General features: G+C 41.3%; 1 protein-coding gene across 1 annotated transcript in view; it reads right to left on the bottom strand.

The window, feature by feature from the left end:
- The window catches only part of klhl14 (kelch-like family member 14), a 219,804-nt gene that overhangs the window by 85,050 nt on the left and 111,638 nt on the right, over positions 1-23,116 (bottom strand). The window contains exons 3-4 of the mRNA XM_041190512.1: positions 8,933-9,022; positions 7,528-7,606 (exon numbers count right to left, since the gene is read on the bottom strand). Coding sequence (XP_041046446.1) covers positions 7,528-7,606; positions 8,933-9,022 — 169 coding nt within the window. The remainder of the gene's footprint in view (positions 1-7,527; positions 7,607-8,932; positions 9,023-23,116) is intronic.

Below are 23,116 nucleotides of genomic sequence, written 5' to 3'. Positions count from 1 at the left end.
GTCTGGCTGGCCTCGTCCCAGCAGTAGTGAATGAAAGCCAATGCACACCTGTAAACAGCGTCTGTCACCAGCTTGATACAATTGTGGATGGCTGACTGGGAGACTCTGCAAAGATCACCCACCGACCTCTGGAAAGAGCTGGAGGCATAGAAATTGAGGGCAACCGTGACCTTCAACGCCACTGGCATGGGGTGCCCACCCACACAATTGGAGCTGATTTCATGGCCTGTCCTCCCAAAGGTGGATCCCCTGGAGGCTGAATATTGACTCCTGGACTCCTCCCCCTTCTGGCCCTCTCTTCCTCCTCAGAGGAGGTGCCTCCAGTGGAGCGTACAATCCCCATTCCCAGGATAAGGGAAGGCTGCCTGAAACCTGCAAGGCCCCAAGAATGATGTTTACTCCAGGGTCCTGACCTGAACCCTCTTATTCCTGTACAAGTAGCTCTGAAGAGATTTGAAGTTCTCCTGTTCACACAAGCAAGTAGCAGTAAGTTTAAAAAGTAAATGACTAACAAATAGCACTTGCGAGCCCACTCACCCCTCTTATCCCGCCCGTGTATGAGGTTTTTAAAAATGTGGCCTACTTGCCTGCCCATTGTGCCTGTGCGACACTCTGAAGATCACACAGGCAATGAAAAACTTCAGTCTATTAATGCCTCAAGGACCTTAAGTGGCCTGTTAATTAATGATGGGCGTATATCAGAGCTCACAGCGTGCCCGCCCACTGAAATATCGTGATGGTGTGCGGTGGCGTCGGGATGCATGCCTGCCGTCACAGTGCGTCATTTTATGCGTTGGCATGTCTGGCCCACCCCCGCACACCAACGTCAAAATTCTGGCCTATATGTAGATTGAAATCACCCATATTTATCACCTTGTCCTTCTCACAAACTCCCATTATTTATTCCTGTATTCCCCATCCAACAGTGTGGTTACTGTTTGGGGACCTATAAACCACTTCCTCAAGTGATTTGTTACCATTTACTATTTCTCATCTCTACCCAAGCTGATTCTACATCTTGGCCATCAAGTTCTAGGTCATAGATATCAAGAAGATCCCTGGGGAACTCCACTATAGACCTTTGCCAGTCTGAAATATAACTGTGAACCATCACTCTGTTTCCATTCACTCAGCCAATTTTGTATTCATATTGCAACTCCCCCTTTTATTCCATGAGCTATAACTTGTTGTGTGTTTGTTGTGTGACACTTCAACAAAGTTTAAACGTTTAAGAGAGTGAGAACAGTCAAGAGCAATTTCTTTACACAGTATTTTTGGAGTGTGGAGACCTTTGCCAGAGGGAGGAACATTGGATAAGTATTTCAATCTGAGAAAGTTATATGGCTATTGGGAGGAAACATGGAAGTGGAATTAGTTTTGCAATAATCTGGCAAAGAGCTAGTATAGACACAATGGACTGAGTAGCCTCATTTTGTTGTAAACTTAAAACGTTCTATTGTAATGTAAGATTTCCACAAATTTCCACATCACCGGGACGTTTTCCCAAACTTTTACTGAGGGCTTTACATGGTCTTCAAGATTTTTGTTTAAGAAAATAATTGATTCTAATTTTTAAGGCAATCACATGTAGTTGTCAACAATTGGAATAACTTAAGAATAAAAAAATAGATTGAAATGATTCATTCCTACATTATAAAGCTATTTGAAAAACTTTATAAAATTATTTTTAAAATTCTTTCAGGGAATGTGGGCATCGCTGGCAAGGCCAGCAAATGTTGCCAATCCCCAATAGCCTGTGACCTGAATGGTTTGCTAGGCCATTTCAGAGGGCAATTAAGTGTCAACCACATTGTTGTGGGTCTGGAGCCTCAAGTAGGCTAGACCAGGTTAAGAAGGCAGATTTCATTCTCTAAAGGGCCTTAGTGAACCAGATGGGTTTTTACAGCAATCGATGATAGTGTTCAGATCACCATTACTGAGACTAGCTTTATATTCCAGATTTATGAATTTAATTCAGATAACATCAGCTGCCATGGTGGGATTTGAACTCATGTCCCCAAAGTATTAGCTTGGACTTCTGGATTAATAGTCTAGTAACATTACCACCAAGCTATTGTCTTCTCAAAAATCATCAACCATTCTTCTTAACCTCACTAGAACAGCCAGAAACTTGGCGAGGATCTAAGTACACTAGGCCCTGCATTCTAAACAAAGTTTTCTGAATGATCAGTTGGAACAAGGTCATATAATCATATGAACTTAGAACAGGAGTAGGTCACTCAGCCCCTTGAGCCTGCTCCACCATTCAAAAAGATCATGGCTGATCTGATTGTAACCTCAGCTCCACATTCTACTTACCCTGATACCTTTCACCCCCTTGTTTATCAAAATCTATCTATCTCTGCCTTAAAAATATTCAAAGACTCTGCTTCCACCACCCTTTGAGGAAGATAGTTTCAAAGACTCACAACCACCTGAGAGAAAACAATTCTCCTCATCTCTGTCTGAAATGGGTGACACCTTATTTTTAAAGTGACCTCTAGTTCTTGGTCCTTCCATAAGAGGACACATCCTTTCGACAGCCACCCTGTCAAGACTTCTCAGGATCTTATATGTTTCAATTATCACCCCTTGCTCTTCTAAAATCCGTCAGATACAAGCCTAACCTGCCCAACCTCTCCTCATAAGACAACCCACCCATTCCAGATATTAGTCTAATAAATCTTCTCTGATTTGCTTCTACTCCATTCACATCCTTCCTTAAATAAGGAGACTAATACTGGACACAGTGCTCCAGATGTGGTCTCACCAATGCCCTGTATAACTGAAGCATGACCTCCCTACTTTTGTATTCAATTCCCCTCGCAATAAACAATAACATTTATTAGCTTTCCTAATTACTTGCTGTACTTGAATACTAATCTTTTGCGATCCATGCACTAGGATACCCAGATTTCTCTGCATCTCAGAGCTCTGCAATCTCTCACCATTTAGATAATATGCTTTTTTATTCTTCCTGCCAAAATGGACAGTTTCACATTTTCTTACATTATACTCCAATTATCAGGTCTTTGCTCACTCACTTAACCTATCTATATCCATTTGTAGCCTCCTTATGACCTATTCACAACTTACTTTCCTTCCTACCTTTGTACCATCAGCAAATTTATCAACCGTACCTTTTCCACTACCCGCACCCTCACCTCCACCGACTGGCCCCTGCACCCACCACCCCCCTCCCCAAAAATAAACATGGTCTTTGCTGTAGAAGAGGTGGGCCTGGCACTCTTCTACTGGACTTTTTGGAGCCTCATGACAGACACTCTAAATGTACCTCTGATGGCACAGAAGCCCACAATTTACAGGCAAACTATGAAAAAGATTGGTATGGTCAGCACAATGGCAAAGGTTACCGATGGATGCAATCCCAGCGAAGTGTCAATATCATTGGCTGTAAAATTTCAGGGATAATATGTTGAAAAATTGTGAGAGGTCTTCTTTGAGACTTATACCTACTATGGTATGAGCAAAGTTGTTCTGTTAGAACAATTTAGGTTACCAAATTTTTGTGTGTGCTTCTGGATACATGGGCATAGTGTTCAAGCAAACAAAATAACTAGAAGTAATTTTAGGCTCTCTAGAATTTATCATCAGTTGCAAGTTAAGCAGGCTGTCATAGACACCTCGAGCCGTGACTCCTATGCTCCATTCTGTTAGCTCACAAAGCTGTCTGACTGTTGTCACTATTTTATTCTGATCTTCCCATTCACCTGAATCTTTTCTCTGCTGGATGCATCATATTAATTTCCGAGAGTACTGATTTTTATTCATATAGCAGATATAACCCAGCACAATCTTCTCGTTGAAACATGCTTCACAGCTGTACACGGCCCACCCTTTACCCCACCATTGTACAGAAATAGCGGGTAGACATTAGCCCTTTACATCCCATAGTATGACTATCATCCACCAGGGTAATCTCTGTACTCCATCAAAAACAATTCCAGTTGTGCAATGTCTCTTCACCTCTTTTTTGCATCTTCCATCATCCAACTGTTACCTCTATCTTCTCGTCAACATTAGCAACTTTCTTCCATTTTCATCATTCTAAAATATTCCAAATGTCAGTAGCAAAATCTTAGTTTTTGGGAAGCTGATGTTGATTCCTCACTTTGTTCCATCAGCAACAAGCTCTTTTAGTCATCATGGAAACAGTCAAGGATGCATTGGAAAGAGAATTAAAAATTTTCTTAGGAGCATTGAATTGGTCACATTCAGGCTAAATAATTTTGAGTAACAAACCAAAATGATCAGTTTGCTTCAGATCAGGTTTTTCCAATTATAGACTAAAAAAGACAACTGAGATAAGTGACAAACTAAACTTTCCTTCTGTACCTAGTCAAACATATTCTCTTAGACGCAGAGATATTGCTTTTGGAAGTCTAACCAAAAGAACCCAAACTTGATTCCTAATAGCAACCAAGCTGACTCATTTGAAGTGCTGAAAAAGGCAGTTACATTGAGGAGTTTGCAGCGCATGCCTCCCTGCATTTCGAAGTTTCCTGAAACAAATGCACTGTGGGAATCCAATTTAAATATATTAATTAAGTATTCCACCTCTTCTCAGTGGAACACTCGGATACCCGTTAAAAAAAAAGCGACGCGCGCATGCACAATGGATTAAGAGCCACCACCCACCCATTTCACTTTCATGTCACCGAATTTGTGTTAATATTGACCCATGTCTCCTGTTGATGAACTGAACATTACATGTAGTTTTTTCTCCCCCCTTTCTTTGTAAAGAAAGATCAGTTCTGTTGAAGGGTCATGAGGACTCGAAACGTCAACTCTTTTCTTCTCCGCCGATGCTGCCAGATCTGCTGAGCTTTTCCAGGTAATTCTGTTTTTGTTTTGGATTTCCAGCATCCGCAGTTTTTTGTTTTATTACATGTAGTTCCTTGAATGTCCACTGTGTGTTGCTGCATGTTCATACATTTTACAGCAGCAATGTTGATGAATCAACAATATAATCAGTTGACTAATCACAGCAATTATGGTTATCCCTAACTAAGACAGATACGTTTTAGTAACACTGTCATGGAAAATGGTTAACTAGATAAGAACTTTTAAAATAAAAATATTTCCATTCTTCTGCCTAATGTCCTGCATGCATAGTTATGCCTGCGAATTTATGAAAAAGATGGATAGTACTTTTAAAAAGTAGAAAGGAAAATGGAAAATTTACTTTGAAACAAGATGGAGTTCAGGGGGTCAGGTAGTGTCCCCCCTTGTTTGAAAATATACATGAAACTGCTCAAGGCTGGAAGTAGCCTACTTGTATGGTCAGGAAATCAAAATGTAAACAACCTTTCAGACATTCATTTGTGAAGACATTAAAAATGCAACAGATCTCCACTGTGGGCTTAACATCCATTATTGTTTCAATGACTGAAATCCCACAAAATTGGTGTGAGGAGAGGTGTAAATGGCTGAGATTAAAATCCCTTCTGTGTCAATGCTGACGTCATCAGTGGGAAATGGGAACATCTATACTATAGTCACTTGACAGAAACCAGCATATGGTAAGAAACACCTTTTTAACTCACATTGTGAGCAGTAGCCCAGGTCGGTCTACTGGGAGACAGAGACCACAGAGGGAAGACATCATGTCCAGCAAAAGAAAGGACCCAACATAGCATCCCATGGAAGGCAGAGAAAATGTGGCTGTCTTTTTACCTACTGATTTGTAGAAGCAAACCAGAAACCCACTGTTGCCAGAAGTAAGCCACTGTGAATTTATTGCCAGATACTTCCAATCTCCATTGTTTCCAGTGAACCAAAAGAGCATTATCAGGCCTGCAATGTTTCCAGCTACCGTCTCGAAAACTAGGAGTAAATGTGATATTTTGGATTCTTTGAAAAATCTAAGTGCATGCTACATCTTTTGTAACCATGTTTTCTTACCTCTGTGTGTGCCTTGTGTGAATGAATGAGTGGGTGCTGTTGAGATTACATTTTGGGCAATGAGAAATAAATGTTTATTCTTGTATTTTTTTTAGAAAATTTGCAAGAAAGCCTGTCTTGTGTCTATTCTTGAGAGTCACAGTATTCAAGGGGCTAAAGCATTTCTTTGAAACACATATTGTTGCAGGTAGTCAAGAGGTGGAAAAAGGTAGAACCATTGCACCATTTCTCCCCTGTCTGTAATACTAACATGAACTACTGCACTTCAAAGTAATTCAGTAGAAAAGAAAATCAATTCTGGCCTATAGTGAGTGGCCGATCGATACAGCCAGTTTCATCCTTTCTGAAGTTATACATTATATGTAAAGTGCTTTGGAACATTTCTGGGCAACAAGATAAGGTGCTTAATAAATGTAGGTTATTTTCATCATTCACTTTGCCATTTCATTTTTAATCATACAAAATAAGTAAAGCGTGATATGTATTAAATATAATGGTCACTTCAGCGACACACTCATAGCTAGTGTACGTCTCAATTTCACGTCAGAGTAATTTGGTTTGTGTGAGTTTAGTGTCTCAATTTTAATTAAGCAACCAACACATTTTCATTAATACATTTTAAGTATATTAAGTTATAATTTGAACGCGACTATCTCCCCATATCTAAACAAATGTCACAGAAGAAGATAGGTTGTATGATTTACAGATCAGATTTGCTACTTTATCACAATGACTCCTATATCCATTCTCCCAGTTTATCTTAAATTTTCTTTTCTGGAACGAGCAAGTCTCCATTATTCTAATCCTGCAATTTCAAATTTCAATGTTTTATTTTCATTAATCCGAAGACCAGTCTTCTTAATGCATGTCCCAAAGCGTGTGCACACACACACACACACACACACACACTATAAAAACCAAAGCTCTTGCAGGCCACAGAAAAAGATCTTGGCCTAGGCAATAATTAAAGAATGTGGACATTGAACTGGCCAGTGTTCCAAGAATGCCACCATTGTTTACACAACAGATCTTGAATGCAGATTTTAGATTGGTTTTGGCCTACATTCTACAAATGTGGATTTTAGATTGGGCTGGAGACCAAAAATGCAGATCTTGGATTGGGAGGTAATCCAGATTCAGTGGCTGACCTGAACAGCAATCCAAGAAGATCAAAAGATTGCATTGTATTGCAATGCAAAAACAAAATTGCAAAATAATCTTAGACTTAGAATAGACAGCAGAATTGGAAAAGATAGGCAGCCTAAGGATACAAACTTGGAGTGGAGCATCTAAGAATATAAATTTAACATGAACAATAATCTAGAAATGTAGATGTGAAGCAGACAGCTATCTAAGAAAGCAGACCTTGAATTGGATTAGACAGCAAACCAAGAATGTAGCCTTTTTATTGAACAGTAATCCATTAATGAAGCATGATTTCCAAATGAGTTTTGTTAATTTATCACCAACTTGATGACTATAGTGTGACGAATGTATCTACACATACATCTACAAAGGCCCAGTGATGTACGTTAAGCTGAACTCCTCAGCTTATGTGTGGTATTAAATATCAAACATTTCTGAAATACCATAAGGTATTACCTTTCTTGCATAGGCGGGAGTTGTATCCAGCTGTTAAATCTAGGATCATACCGGCTAACAAAATTAGTGCTGTGTTTCCCTGTTTAAAAAAAAATCAGTGAATTAAACAAGTTCCAGGGGTAAAATATGATATACTAAAGCACTCAGAGAATTTTAAACAAAAAAAAATTATGTTGCATCACCAATATCCCATTCATTTCCTAGAATTTAGTAAAAAGGTCAACTCTTAGACTAAGTACACCAAACTTGATAGAATGATTTCTGGATTTTGATAGCAATTCAGTGTTAGCAATTCATTGTTAACAATAACAATTCAGATAGGCCGCAGGTATTGAGATCAATTGACATTGCTCTCAATACCTGAGGACTATCTAAGCAGCTAGCAAAAATGCTACACGCTTTCCTTTGTGCATTAATTATAGGCTTATTACTCTCTAAGATACAGAAAGCTGTACTTTTTCAGTCTAAGTCACAATTTATCAAAGCTGTATTTTATAGCCCAATGAAGACAAGGGCAGTGCAACAATTTCATCTTTGTGTCTATTTGTGATGGAGTCAACCATCTTTGCTTCTGCTGTGCAATTCTGTTCTCAAATATTGAAAGTTTATAATTTCCTGGTTTTTAAACCAGCAGATCTGATTTTTTTATCTATGACAAATTGTGGTGAGCGATGTACCCTCTCAATTTTATATATATTTGTGGTGATTTGTTTCAGTACACCGTCCCTCTAAATATTTTTGTATGGCCACAAATGAATGGGGCCAACTTTTCTGCATAGCCTAGGTGGGAACTTTCAGGTTGTGCAACCACCCAGATTAGAGGGAACACTGGTGGTGAAACACAGCCTGAGATTTTCAACCTACAATGCACTGTTCCCTGAAAGATCTCCTCACCAATATTTTCATTTTAAGCACCAGTTTTAAAACACCAGTGCTATGCTTGTCTCCCAGCATGCCTAGGAAGGAAGGCAATTTCCAGCTTCCCGCTGTAAAAGCTGCTTCTACATTCATAACCTGCCTATCAGCACTTTAATTCAAACTGTCCTTTCAGATAGTATTGGTGAGTATAAGACCTAGAATGTACCAGCAGCTGTTACACCAAATGATTGGAATATTCCTTCACTCTAAGTCAGGCTGAGGGGCAGAATACAAACCCTTTAAATATGTTGCTAATTAAAACAAAAATTACAGTAAGGAGAAAGACTAACAAGAAAGTGACTCCAAAACTGTATGCGATTTTTGGCAACTTTTGTTTCACTTCATCCCTTGTTACCAAGATGCCATACTTCCAGCTTCTAATTACATTAAAATATATATAAATGTAGTTTTAACTATGTCTGTTACCAGAAAATGTTGATACAGTCCTTTGAAGTGAAGTATGAAGTACCATGCATGCTGTTATTACCGTTTGGGTTCCATTGATCTTCTCCTCCTAGTACAAATAGGAAGTTTTCTACTTCCACGACGCAGTGGTGGGCACTGTTATAAGGCATTACTGAAATAAAGAACAAAAACATCTTCACTGTACAGTCTTATTATGGGATCAGTATGGACCATTAACAGTTTCATTAATCGGCCAGGCAAGCTTATTGGAGGCACTGCATTTTCACATTGCGTTTCTCACAAAAATGGCGGGGTAATGTCAGATTTTTATGTTTGATATTTAGAATCATTGTAAATGTACAGCTGGGTTACACCTGAATGGAATAAAAAAACCTCTTTGCTGATAAAAAAAGGGGGAAAATGCAAATGTTGGAAAAGTACAGATTTGTAAAGATCTAGGAAAGAGATCAACATTTTGGGTTTAGACCTTTTGCCGGACTGAAAGCTTGAAAAATAAGAAAACCCCTTAATGTGACTGAACAAAGCTTTCAGCAGTGAAGTGGCAGAAGTTCTGATGAAGTTCCCTGTGACAATTGTCTAAGTATTCCCCAAAACTATCAGGACCAGGAAAAGGACAAATAAACAATGCCACAAACATCAAATGTGCTTTTCTTCAATTTCCAGTGCTAACCTACTCTGTCACCTGCTTGCTTGTAAATTGAGGCCCAGATCTTAGTATGAGCTCGGTTTTCTCAGACCTAAGCAGGCAACACACTATCTTTTCACATCTGGAACTTGGGTTTGAATTCAGCCTGAACTCATGAGATGAATCACTTCTCTCATTGATATTTATAAAAGTTTGAAATGAACACTAGTCTCATGCCCAGTTGGCACATGTGTTCAGAAATTTGCTCAGAGATACCATAACGTAGGCTGCTTCCAGAAATAGAAAAAAAATCACACTAATGCACACTTTGCCAATTTAACTCCCATTTTTAGATTGTTACCATCTGCAAAGCTGGCCACTTTGTGTTCATTTATGTAGCTTAGAAACAACACTGCACCCACATCAAACTCCCAGCGATCCCACTCAGTATTTCCCCCACCTTCCAGGCAGTTTCTTATCCAGCCTTGGGGTTTGCCCTGAATCTCTAGCTTTGAGTTTAATTAACAGCCTTTCATACAGAACTTTATTAAAAGCCTTTTAGAAATGTAGGCACAGCTCCTGTGGAAGTAGCCATCTGGTTGCCTGCACTCAAAATGGAGAAGTTACAGTGACTTTTGAGCTATTGCCTCATTAACATTGGACTTGCGAGCTGAGGATGCCAAAGGAATATCCCAATGCAGCTGGTGAATTGAGGCCTACCAATATAGGGCCAGACTGTCCATCAGAAAGTTAAATGTGAGGGGCGGTGCATTGCGATCATGGAGGAAGAGTCCCAATGCACAAATGCTTCTCCTGGCTCCACAAAAAATATCATAGAGTCATTACAGCATAGAACGATGCCATTCAGCCAAATGAGCCCATGCAGGCTCTCTGCAAAGCAACACAAGACAGTTCCATTCCCGCACTCTTTCCACGTAGCCCTACAAACCCAATGTCCTGTGAAATCAGTGATCATCTCTGCTACCACCAACCTCACAGGCAGGCAGAGAGTAGCAGGTCATTACCACTGCATAAAAGGCTCTTCCTCACATTCCACCCTATCTCTTGCCCAAAATCGTAAATCTGTGTCCCCTAGTATTTGTACTAATGGGAACAGCTTTTCCTTGCCTACCTTATCTAAACACCTCATAATCTCGTACACCTCTATCAAATCTCCCATTAACCTCCTTCACTTCAGGAGAACAACCCCACCTTCTCCAACGTAACCTTGAAGCTAAAATCCCTCATCCCTGGAACCATTCTGATTAATCCCCTCTGCACTCTCTTGAGGACGTTCATATCCTCCCTAAAGTGTGGTGACCAGAACTGGATGCAATATAATGGGTTAATGTTAAGCATGTAAATAGGCAGTCTATATTGCCAGTGATGAACATCATGTGATAAGAGTATGTTGAGAGATAGTTCTACGCGACGCTTCATGCTAAGCCTTGTATGGTATATAGTTGATAGCATGTTCAATAAAAGATAAAGTTTACCAACATCCTTGCCTCCAGCAGTCTCTATCAATCCTGAACAAGGAGAATTTCATCTAAGACCCAGAACGATGATAACAGATGGTGACAGCGGAAAACACAACAGAAAAACCACCAAGTAAAAAGCCCAGCAACTGGAAAAAGCAACAAAAGAAATCACTAAGGAACAAGGACAGCATGGGAAAAATGTCAGCAGAACTCAAAAAAAGGCTGGACTGAAGAAAAGCCATGGAGAACATCTTACCCTTGCCAGAGCGCTTCAACCACATGGAAGGTCCAGATCAAGTTGAGAGGTGGCAGAACCTGCATTGGAAGCTTATTAGGTACAGGACAGCTTTGGGACCAGCAGGGAAGCCTAGCAAGGAACAGGTCAGTACCCTTCTTTACACCATAGGTAGTGGCGATGACAACGTAATAGTCAGACAGGCATAAACAAAGAGATGGTGGCATACAAAGAGGTTCTAAAAGTCTTTGACACATATTTCAGCCTTAAGAGGAACACCATCATAGAAAAGGTGAAGTTTAATAGGCATATCCACAGGTCAGGAGAGAGCATACATTCTTTCATTGACGATTTATATCAACTAGCTGAGAATTGTGAATATGGAGCTCTGAAAGAATAATTAATCTGGGATTGCATTGGTATGGAGTCTTAGAGCAGACTTTATCAAATTTTCTGCAGTTTGGGGAAGATTTAACACTATCATAGGCTGTTTGGTTAACAAGGTAGGCATAAGTGAGAACGCAAAATCGGGTATTTACTTGAGGCAACAAACAGATCTTGTGGAGAAAAGCAGCTGATACAGTGCAGTTCGTAGGACACAGAAATAGCAGCACACCTACTCAAAAGTAGGGAAAGAGCACAGAGGGCATGGTGGCCGCTATTACTCAGTGTTCTCCCTGTGGTGGGAAAAGGCCGTACCGGCGTGAAGAATGCCCTGCCAAAAATGCGGAGTGCCATTTCTGTAAGAGAGGCATTTTAAATTTGTATGCCGCAGCCAAAGCTCCTAACACAGAAATTTAAGGAGAAACCAATTAAAGTGTATAGAATTCAAGAAATAGAAGATGGAACAGACACTGAAGTGCCATTCTTGGGAGAAATTACAGGATGAAATGGGAACTATTGGAGGCAGACATTATGGTGAACAGACATAAAACAAACTTCAAGTTAGGAACTGGAGCAGGAGTTTCAGTTCTTTCAGACACAGAAAAGTGGCTAAAACAAGACTCCCTCCAGACATTGACCAAACAACTTCACAGTCCAGGAGGCTGCTAAACCTCAGTACAAAGGAAAATAAATCACAGAAACTTTGTATGTGATTCAAAACCAAAACTGTTCACTGTTAAGCTGAAAAGCTTGCACAGACCTACAACTCATCCATAAAGTAGAAAAATTTGGAAGCCAAGTAAAACTGAAAGAATTCAGGACAGAATTTCCAAACCTATTTAGAGGTCTTGAGAAAACTGAAACAAGTGCTGCGAAGCAGCAGCACCAGAAGCTAATAGAACCATGTGAAAACCTTGAGAAAACCTGGCAAAGGATTCCCCATGAACTACAGGGGAAGAAACCACAAGTTAGTTACTAGGAAGAGCAGCTTGCATCAAGCAATAAACGGATGAATAAATCTGAGCATGAAAACAACAAACAATAGCAGAGGAACTGTCACACATGCCTGTTGGAAAGCCTGAACAAGAGGACTTAAACTTTGTCGAAGTTTGGAGTCCTATGAGTTATTAACCACAAAACTTCTCCCAAAGACACAGAAGCCAAATGAAATTCGAAAGGCACAAAAATCAGATGAAGAATATGCAAAAATTTGGGAATACTGCATCAAAGGATGGCCAAAATATGCTTCAAATAATCTCAACCCGAAGCTCGAATATTTCAAGCAATGAAGACATCTCAGTTTCGAGGATGACTTGTTGATTTATGTTAACAGATTGATTGTACCTAGAGTCCTCAGAACCATGACCCTTCAGGGAATACACAAGGGACACCTAGACATTACAAAGTGTCGTGCTAGAGTGCAAAATTCCATCTGGTGACTAAGGATCTCAAAATCACGAGAGGAAATGATTTTGAGCTGCATCACCTGTGCAATCCATCATCAGGAGCAAAGGGAGCCACTGATGGTATTCTTGTTTCCATCCAGACTGTGGAAACATCTTGGAATGGATCATTTCAAGCTTAAGAAGAAAACATTCCTCATGGCTATTAACTATTATGCCAGATCGATTGAGGTTAAACGTCTCCATGGTCTCACCTCGGAAGCAGTCAACAATTACTAAAAGAAATTTTTGTCACTAATGCCATACGAGATCGAGTCATTTCAGACAATGGTCCACAGTTTTCAAATGAACGCTTTAAGCAGTTCACAGAAGCCTATGTATTTGTCCACATGACTAGTTCACTCAGATACTCAAAAGCTAATGGAGAAGCCGAAAGTGAAGTAAGGACAGTAAAGGCTTTGTTGAAGAGAAATGACTTCATCAACTTGGCACTGTTGAGCTACCTTTTTACACCACTCCAGAGTGATTTGTTCCATCAGAGCTTCTAATGAGAAGACGACCAAGGACTCAACTTCCTGTTCTTCCACAAACACTTATGCTATTTCTCAAAGTAGCAGAGATAGAGATAGTAAGGGAGAAGGAGGATGAGTAGCATGCAAATCAAAGCAGAAACTATAATCAATGCCATAGAGTGCAGGATTTACCAGAACTCCAACCAGGTGAATCAGTGACCAGAATTGCAAAGGCCAAATTTTGGAAAAAAACACTACATCTGCGATCTTATCTTATACAGACTGCAAATGGAATAGTGCGGAGAAACAGAAGTGCACTTGTATCTACAAGAAGACCATCAATGGAATGGACCAACTACCCAGACGATCAGGAAGACAACCTGAACAGAGAGCCAGTAGTCTCTAATAATGCACATTCTACTTTACCAAGTTCAAGAGAGAACATGGAGAACTTGAACCCTATACAACCCTAGAGAGAACTGAGAAGAAGATCAGGGAGATTGGTGAAGCCAGCACAACGCATACTTCTGTGAAACAGGGGAGCAGGCAGAGACTTCGAGTAGAGATGTAGGATAATGTAAATAATGTACTTAATGGGATCAGAGACTGGGTGGGGGAGATGTGTAAAGGGTTAATGTTAAATTTGTAAATAAATCGTCAGTGATATAAGATCACATGACAATAGAGTATGTTGAGAGATAGTTCTAAGTAAAGCCTTGTACTGTACATAGTTAGGAATTGTTTGATAAAAGGTAAGTTTATTATTAGCCTTTCCTCCAACAGCCTCTATCAGTCCTGACCAAGGAACACCTCATCCAAGACCCACTAAGATGATAATAGGAATACATCTATCTATGAAGTTCAAGATCCCATATGTTTTGCTGACTTCCATTTCAATGCCTCCTGCCATCTTCAAAGGTCTATGAACGTGAATCCCCAGGTCGCTCTGTCACAATTTAGAACAGTGCCATTAAGTATAAATTGCCTGTCTCTATTCATTTAGTTAAAATCAATCATCTCACATTTCTCTACACTAAGTGCCATCTACCACTTGTCTGTCCATTCTGTGAGTCTATCTATGTCCTGTTGCAGTTGATTTGTATCATCCTCAAGTTTGATAACATCCGCTAATTTTACAATTTTACTCTTTGAGCAGAATATTGCCCTTGGCATGCGGGCTAGGCGGGGGTGGTCGGGAAGCCGGCCACCGCCCGCAATCGGGCCCGGAAGGCAATTTAACGCTGATGGGCTAATTAAGACCCGCCCAGTGTGAAACACGAGCAGCAGCGCTATGCACTGTCTGTGCGGAGGGTAGTGGAGGAATGTGAGCCGGGCAAGCGTGACCTTTGCACAAGTGCATGAGTGCGTGCTACATAATCTCCTTGAGGTAGAGTGCTGTTTCAGGGAGATGAACTGATTTCGGATAAAAAATTAAAGATCTTGTAAATGTTATGAAACATGTCCCCTCATGTGGCTCTGTCACATGAGCAGGGACATGTTTTTAATTCAAGTATAAAATTTTTATGTGATTTTTATTTGCTTTGGGAAACCTCATCCCGCCTGTGGATGGTTTCCTAAAAAATGTTAAGGCTGCTTGGCCTTTTCGCCTGCCCACCAACCATTAGTTGGACGAGCAGCGTAAATTTGAATTTAATTAGCTTTTTAATGGCCTTAATAAGCCTTTTAATTGTCGGTGGGTGCACAGACCACTATGGCATGCGCCCACCGAACAAAATATCACGTGTCTGCATGATGACATCAGGACACTCGCCCAACATCATCGCGCATCATTTTATGCTCAGATGGGTAGTGCATGCAAGCGCACGCCCGCCGAATATAATTTTCTGCCCTGAATTCCAATGTCCAAGCTATTTATATATGTAGCAAAAAAGCAGTGGCCCTATCACTGACCCTTGGGGAGCATCACAGTCTACCATCCTCCAGTCTGAAAAACGACCATTACGCCAATTTTTTTTTACAAGTTGACACTGATCGTCCTATTTCAGGAGCCTCATATTTGTTAACAAGACTTTTCTGTGGTACTTCGTCAAATGCTTCTTTAAAATCCATATAAAGAACATACATTGCATTTGTTTCATCAATCATCTTAGTTACTTCATTAAAATAATTCAATTAGGTTAGTCAAACATGATCTGACCATCTCTCCTTATGAGCTCAAATCTTTCCAAATCTCTGTTAATTTTTTCCCTGAGTATTTTTCTGAAACATTATCTACCACTGATCTCAAACTGACTGACCCACAGTTACTACAAATTTCCTTACAACCTCTCTTGAACGGGAATGTAGCATTTGCAACTTTCCAATACTCTAGTGCCCCTCCCCCCATATCAAGGGAAGGTTGGAAGATTATAATAAGCTATTCCACTACTTTTTTTATTCTTTTATAAGATGTGGACATCGCGGGCTAAACCAACATTTTTGCAAACCCTAGTTGGCCTTAAGGGGGTGGTGAGCCGCCTACTTGAACTGCTACAGTCCAAGTGGTGTAGGTACACCCACAGTGCTGTTAGGGAAGGAATTCCAGTATATTGACCCAGCGACAGTGAAGGAATGGTGATATAGTTCCAAGTCAAGGTGGTGTGTGGCTTGGAGGGGAATTTGCAGATAGTGGTTTTCCCATACATCAGCTGCCTTTGTCCTTCTAGGCGGTAGCGGTTGTGGGTTTGGAAGCTGCCATCAAAGAAGACTTGATGAGTTGCTGCAGCGCATCTTGTGGATGGTACACACTGCTGCCATGAGCATCAGTGGTGGAGGGAGTGAGTGTTTAAGATGGTAGATGGGGATGCCGATCAAGCGGGCTGCTTTGTCCTGCATGGAGAAACATCTTGAGTATTGTCGGGACAATGCTCATCCAGGCAAGTGGAGAGTATTTCATCACACTCCAGGTTTGTGTCTTGTAGATTGTAGACAATGTCTGGGAAGTCAGGAGGTGAGTTACCTGCTGCAAAATTCCCAGCCTCTGTCCTGCTCTTGTAGCCACAGTATTTATATGGCTGGTCCAGTTCAGTTTCTGATCAATGATACCCCCCAGGATGTTATAGTGGGGGATTCAGTGATAGTAATGCCATTGAATATCAAGCGGAGATGGTTGGATTCTCTCATGTTGAAAATGGTCATTGCCTGGCACTTGTGTGGCACAAATGTTGGTTGCCACTTATCAGCCCAAGCCTGGATATTGTCCAGGTCTTGCTGCAGTTAGACATGGACTGCTTCAGTATCTGAGGAATCGCAAATGTTGCTGAACATTGTGCAATCATCAGTGAACATCCCCACTTCTGACCTTATGATGGAAGGAAGGTCATTGGCAAAGCAGCTGAAGATGGGTGGGCCTAAGACACTACCCTGAGGAACTCCTGCAGTGATGTCCTGGGATTGAGATGATTGACCTCCAACAACCACACCCATCTTCCTTTGTGTTAGGTATGGCTCCAACCAGCAGAGAGATTTCCCCTGATACCCATTGATTCCAGTTTTGCTAGGGTTCCTTGATACCACACTCGGTCAAATGCTGACTTGATGTTAAGGGAAGTCACTCTTACCTCACCTCTTGAGTTCATCTCTTTTGTCCATGTTTGAATCAAGGCTGCAATGAGGTCAGGAGCTGAGTCTAAGTGGAACCCAAACCAAGTGTCAATGAGCAGGTTATTGTTGTGTAAGTGCCTCTTAGCATTGCAAACATCATCTTCTATCACTTCACTGATGATCAAGAGTAAACTGATGGTGTGGTAATTGGCCGTGTTGAACTTGTCCCCCTTTTTGTAGACAGTGTCGGGTAGGTGCCAGTGTTGTAGCTATAGTAAGAGTGCAGCTAGTTCTGAACACAAGTCGTCAGTATTATTGCCAGAATGTTGTCAGAGCCCATAGCCTTTGAAGTATCCACTGTCTTCAGCAGCTTCTTGATATCACACAGGGTGAATTGAATTGGTTGAAGACTGCCATCTGCAATGCTGATGACCTTACGAGCAGGCCAAGATGAATCAACTTGGCACTTCTCGCTGAAGATGGTTGTAAATGCTTCAGCCTAATCTTTTGCACTGTTGTGTTGGGCATATTTGTGCAGCCTCCTCGTACAGTTCATTGTTTAATTGTTCACCACCATTCACATCTGGATGCGGCAGGACTGCTGAGCTTAGGCTGATCCATTGGATGTGGGATCGTTTAGCTCTGTCTATTGCATGCAGTTTCTGCTGTTTGGCATGCAAGTAGTCCTGTGTTCATTAGGTTGACAGCTTGTTTTTAGGTATGCCTGGTGCTGTTTTCCTCTTCACTTCCCCTCAATTTATTCTATTTGGCTTGGTTCTTAATTGAAGAATTCACCCGACATACATCATACACCCTGTTTTTGTTTCATCATATTCTTTAGCTCTCTCATCATCCAAGGAGCCACTGCCTTTGGTTCTCCTACCTTTTCCTCTTGTTGGAATGTACCTACTCTATACCTGAGGCATCTCTTCCTTAGCGATCAATCATTGTTTCATTAAATTTTTACTATAAAACCTTGGTTCCATTTTACCTGGTTAGGTTCCTCTTATCCCATTGAAAATACCCTTCTTCCAATTCAGAAGTTCTATGTTAGGTTGTTCTTTGCTCTTCCTCATTATTAATCTAAACCTCATGATAAGATGATCACTCTTATCCAGTGTCCTCCCACAGACACTTGTCCACCACATTCCCCAGCTCCAGATCCAGCAATGTCTCCTTCCTAGTTGGACTGAGAACATACATTTTTTAAGTTCATTCATGGGATGTGGGCATCGCTGGCAAGGCCAGCATTTGCTGCCCATCCCTAATTGCCCTTGAACTGAGTGACTATTTCAGAGGGCAGTTAAGAGTCAACCACATTACTGAAGGTCTGGAGTCATATATACGCCAGGCCCACTAAGGATGATAGATTTCCTTCCCTAAAGAGTATTAGTGAACCTGGTCAAGGGAGTTCTCTGAACACATTTCAGAAATTCCTCCCTCTCCTTACCCTTTAATCTAATATTATCCTAATCAATATCTGGGTAATTAATGTCCCCTAATATTGCCACTCTTTGGTTCTTGCACATCTCTATGATTTCCCTGCAGATTTGCTCCTCTATCTGTCACTCACTATTTGGAGGTCTATAAATAATCCCTGTAGCGTGATTATACCCTTTTTGCTTCTCAACTCTAACCAAATGAATTCTGCCCTTGCCTCCTCAGGGACATCCTTTCTTTTCAACATGACAATGTCTTCCCTAATCAGTACTGCCACCCCATCTTCCTTTTATCTTTCCCTATCTTTTCTGAACACTTTGTATCTGTGAAAATTAAACACTAAGTACTTACCATTTTTACATCATGTTTCTGTTATTGCCACTACATCATATTCCCACATGGCTATTTGCACTTGGAGCTCATTGTCCTTAGTCACACACTTTGTACATTTACATACATGCATTCTAAACCTGCCTTTGCATTTCTTATAGTCCTTCTTAGTCCGCTTCTATCTAAAATGGTGCTACATCCTTCTCTCGTATTATCTAATACTCTCATTCCTTTATACACCTTATTCTTTTTTTCTATTCAATATGCTAGTGCCAATCCCCTGGCCAACTTACTTTAAGTCCTCCCCAACAACACTAGAGAACCTCCCCAAAAGGACATTGGTCCCAGTCATGTTGAGATACAACCTGTCCCTTTTCAAACAGTTCCTCCTGCCTTAATGTCCCAAGAACCTGAAGCCCTCCCTCCTACACAATCCCTCAAGTCAAGCATTGATTCTCCCTATCTTAATATTTCTCCTCTTGCTGACACATGGCATGGCAGTAGTCTAGAGGTTACTACCTTCTAGGTACTAGTTCTCAATTTCCTCCTTAGCTCCTGAAAATCTAGCTGTAGGAACTCAATACCTTCCCTCTCTATGTCATTGGTACCAATGTGTACTACAACTTCTGGCTAACTCCCTTCTCCCTACAGAATATTCTACACCCATTCCATGATGTCCTTTACACTGGCACAAGAGTGGCAACACACCATGCGAGACTTACGGTGACAGGTACTGAAGAATGCCTGTCTGTTCCTCTAACTATGTAATTTCCTATAATGACTGCATTTCTATGTACTGTTGTTCCCCTGTGTAGTCCTAGCTGTGCTATAATCTGGGCTGCACTCCAATGCCACTTGAGAGTGGACACACCCCAAAGACTCCTGCACTTCCTGCCTCTTCTTACTCTTCTAGGTGGCTGGCCCTCTACTGTCCTGAACTTCCTCTGACTGCGGAGGTGGCCACCTCCTGGAACATACGATCCAGGAAACTGTCAGTCTTCCTGATGCTCCGCAGTGACTCCAGCTATCCCTCCAGCTTGGGAATCCTGAGTTTGCCTGGGCCAATTCTGCTCTGTCACACGTGGAAATGATCACAATGTGCATGGCACTTTCTCTGACCATTTCTAACTTAAAATGGCAATCAGGGTCCTCCATTGCTAATTTGCATTGAAATTATCTGATCACCTCAAACAGATGGTTTGGATGCCCAGCAGTAAGCCACTTTCAATATTTTGCTGATCGGGGTTAATGTGGATGTACTGACCCCACTTTGACACCATTGACACCAACATCATGCAATACAAGTTAAAATTGATGCACCTTTTCATTATGCAGTCTATTCTGTTGTCACTTCCTCAAAGAACACAAAGCACTTTGACCTTCAGGATCCTTCCTGACTGCAGTTAGCCAGTTGTTCTATCAGTGATCCTGAAGATCAGTCCTGATAATTGATAATATGGAATGGAAGTAAGACCAATGGCTCTGCAGTAGCCCATGTTGTTTTGCCACCCTTTTTGAAAATGGGCACTACAAAAGCTTGCTTGCATTCCTCTGATACCTTCTCAGTGACCGATAATATCTTCTCAATTATTGCAAATCTCTTAGATCTTGTTCAAGGAAATCTGCAACCAACCTATTGTAAAGGGTCATCACGCTCAGAGGTAGCATCCAGCTTGGGGATTATCTGCAGTATTAGTGACTGTACTATCCAGAGATGTCTAGAGCAAGTCACTGCACCACACAGCAGAACCAGTTATTTCATCTTCTCCACTACACACAAGTGCCAGGACCACTACTTGCTTGTGCAATTCCTCTGTACTACTGCATTTCTTTAATTGGTGGCCTCCCTCCTCCACTTTATGTACATGCTACATGCCACCCAAAAACATTTCATGGCTTGTACACTTGGATCTTATATGTGGTAAACAGGCCACTGGGTAAGATTACCTTGACATATGAACATACAAATTAGGAGTTGGAATAGGCTACTCAGCCCCTTGGGCCTGGTCTGCCATTCAATAAGTTCATGGCTGATCTGATTGCAACCTCAACTCCACATTCCTGCCAACCCCTGATAACCGTACACCTCCTTGCTTATCAAGAATCTATCTACCTCTACCTTAAAAATATTCAAAGACTCTGCTTCCACTGTCTTATGAGGAAGAAAGTTCCAAAGACTCATGATCCTCTGAGAGAAAAATGTTCTCCTCATCTCTTTCTTAAATTTTTAAACAGTGACCGCTAGTTCTAGGTTGTCTCACAAGAGGAAACATCCTTTCCACATCCGCTCTGTCGAGATCTCTCAGGATCTTATATGTTTCAATCAAGTTGTCTGTTACTCTTCTAAACTCCAGCAGATATAAGCCTAGCCTGTTCAATCCTTCCTCATAAAGCAACCTGCCCATTCCAGGTATTAGTTTAATAGGCCTTCTGTGAACTGTTTCCAATGCATTTTCATTCTTTCATAAATATGGAAGCCATTACTATATCCAACACTCCAGATGTGGTCTCACCAATATCCTGTATAACTGAAACATAACCTCCCTACATTTGTGTTCAATTGCCCTCACAATAACATTCTATTAGCTTTCCTAATTACCTGCTGTAACTGCAGACTAGCCTTTTGTGATTCATGCCCTAGGATTCCCAGATCCCATGCATCTCAGAGCTCTGAAATCTCTCACCAATTAGAAAATATGCTTCTTTTTTATTCTTCCTGCCAAAATAGACAATTTCACATTTTCCCACGTTATACTTCATTTGCCACTCACTTAACCTATCCAGATCTCTTTGTAGCCTCCTTATGTCCCCTTCACAGCTTTCTTTCCTACCTATCATTGTGTCATCAGCAAATTAAGCCATATCTTCAGTCCCTTCATCCAAGCCACTTATATAAATTGTAAAAAGTTGAGGCACCAGTATTGATCCCTGTGGCATATCACTTGTTAAATCTTGCAACCAGAAAATTAACCATTTAGGTCTACCCTCTGTTTCCTGTTAGCAAGCCAATCTTCTATCAATGCCAATATGTTGCCCCCTACACCATGGGCTGCTTCTTCAGGTTGATGAGTGGGAGGGTGGGCCCGCTCGCTCTTACATAAAATGACACGGGGTGACATCGGGTGGGCGTCCCGATGTCACCCTGCATCATTTACATTTTCAGACTGGCGAGTGCACAGCCAACTCGGCTGTGCGCCCGCTAACCTGTCAACGGCCACTTAAGGCCATTAATAAAGTAATTGAATCAATCAATGGACCTGCCCGTCCAACCTTCAGGTTGGTGGACAGGCTGGGAGCCCAGGCGGACTTCCAAAAAACATGAAACCTCATCCATGGGTGGGTGAGGTTCCTTGAGAGTATTAAAATTTGTATTAAAAGTGTAAATAAAATAAATTGACATGTCCCAGTTCATGTGACAGTGGCACATGAGGGAACATGTCAGTAATTTTTTTTCTAATCTTTATTCAATGTTTCAAACCTGAGATGATCTCCCTGAGGCAGCACTTTGCCTCAGGGGGATCTGTGCATTCTTTCACACACATGCGCGAAAGAGCGCACTCCCAGCTCAGGGAATGACCCCTCCCACACAGGGAGCGCATTGCACTTTCTGGCAGATGTCACGCTGGGTGGGCCTTAATTGGCCCGCCCACGTAAAATGGCAGTGCACCCCATTGGGAACCCGCCCATGCCTGCTCCCGCACGTGCCCCCCAACGGGGGGAAAATGTTGCCCCATGTGCTTTTATTTTCCGTAATAATCTTTGATGTGGCACCTTATCAAATGCCTTCTTGAAGACTAAGTAGAGTACATCTACCTGCTCCCCTTTATCCATAGCACACATTGCTTCTTCAAAGAACTCCAATAAATTGGTTAAGTATAATTTCCCTGTCCCAAAACCATGTTGACTCTGCCTGATTGCCTTGAATTTTTCGAAGTGCCTTGCTATAATGTCTTCAAGAATAGCTTCTAACATTTTCCCTATGACAGATGTTAAGCTTACTGGCCTGTAGTTCCCTTTTGTCTGTCTCCCACCCTTTTTGAATAAAGGAGTTACTTTTGCTATTTTCAAACTAATGGAACTTTCGCCAAATCGAGAAAATTTTGGAAAATTAAAACCAATGCACACGCTAGCCACTTCTTTTAAGACCCTAGGATGAAGTCCAGGACCCAGGGATTTTATCAGTCCCTAGCTCCAACGATTTGCTTAGTGCCACTTCCCTGGCAATTGTAATTTTCTTGAGTTCCTTCCTCCCTTCCATTTCCTGATTTACAGCTATTTCTGTGTGGTTACTT

This window comes from Carcharodon carcharias, chromosome 6 (genome assembly GCF_017639515.1).
Source record: "Carcharodon carcharias isolate sCarCar2 chromosome 6, sCarCar2.pri, whole genome shotgun sequence".
Classification (NCBI taxonomy): domain Eukaryota; kingdom Metazoa; phylum Chordata; class Chondrichthyes; order Lamniformes; family Lamnidae; genus Carcharodon; species Carcharodon carcharias.
This window is presented reverse-complemented; position numbering and strand designations above follow the sequence as displayed.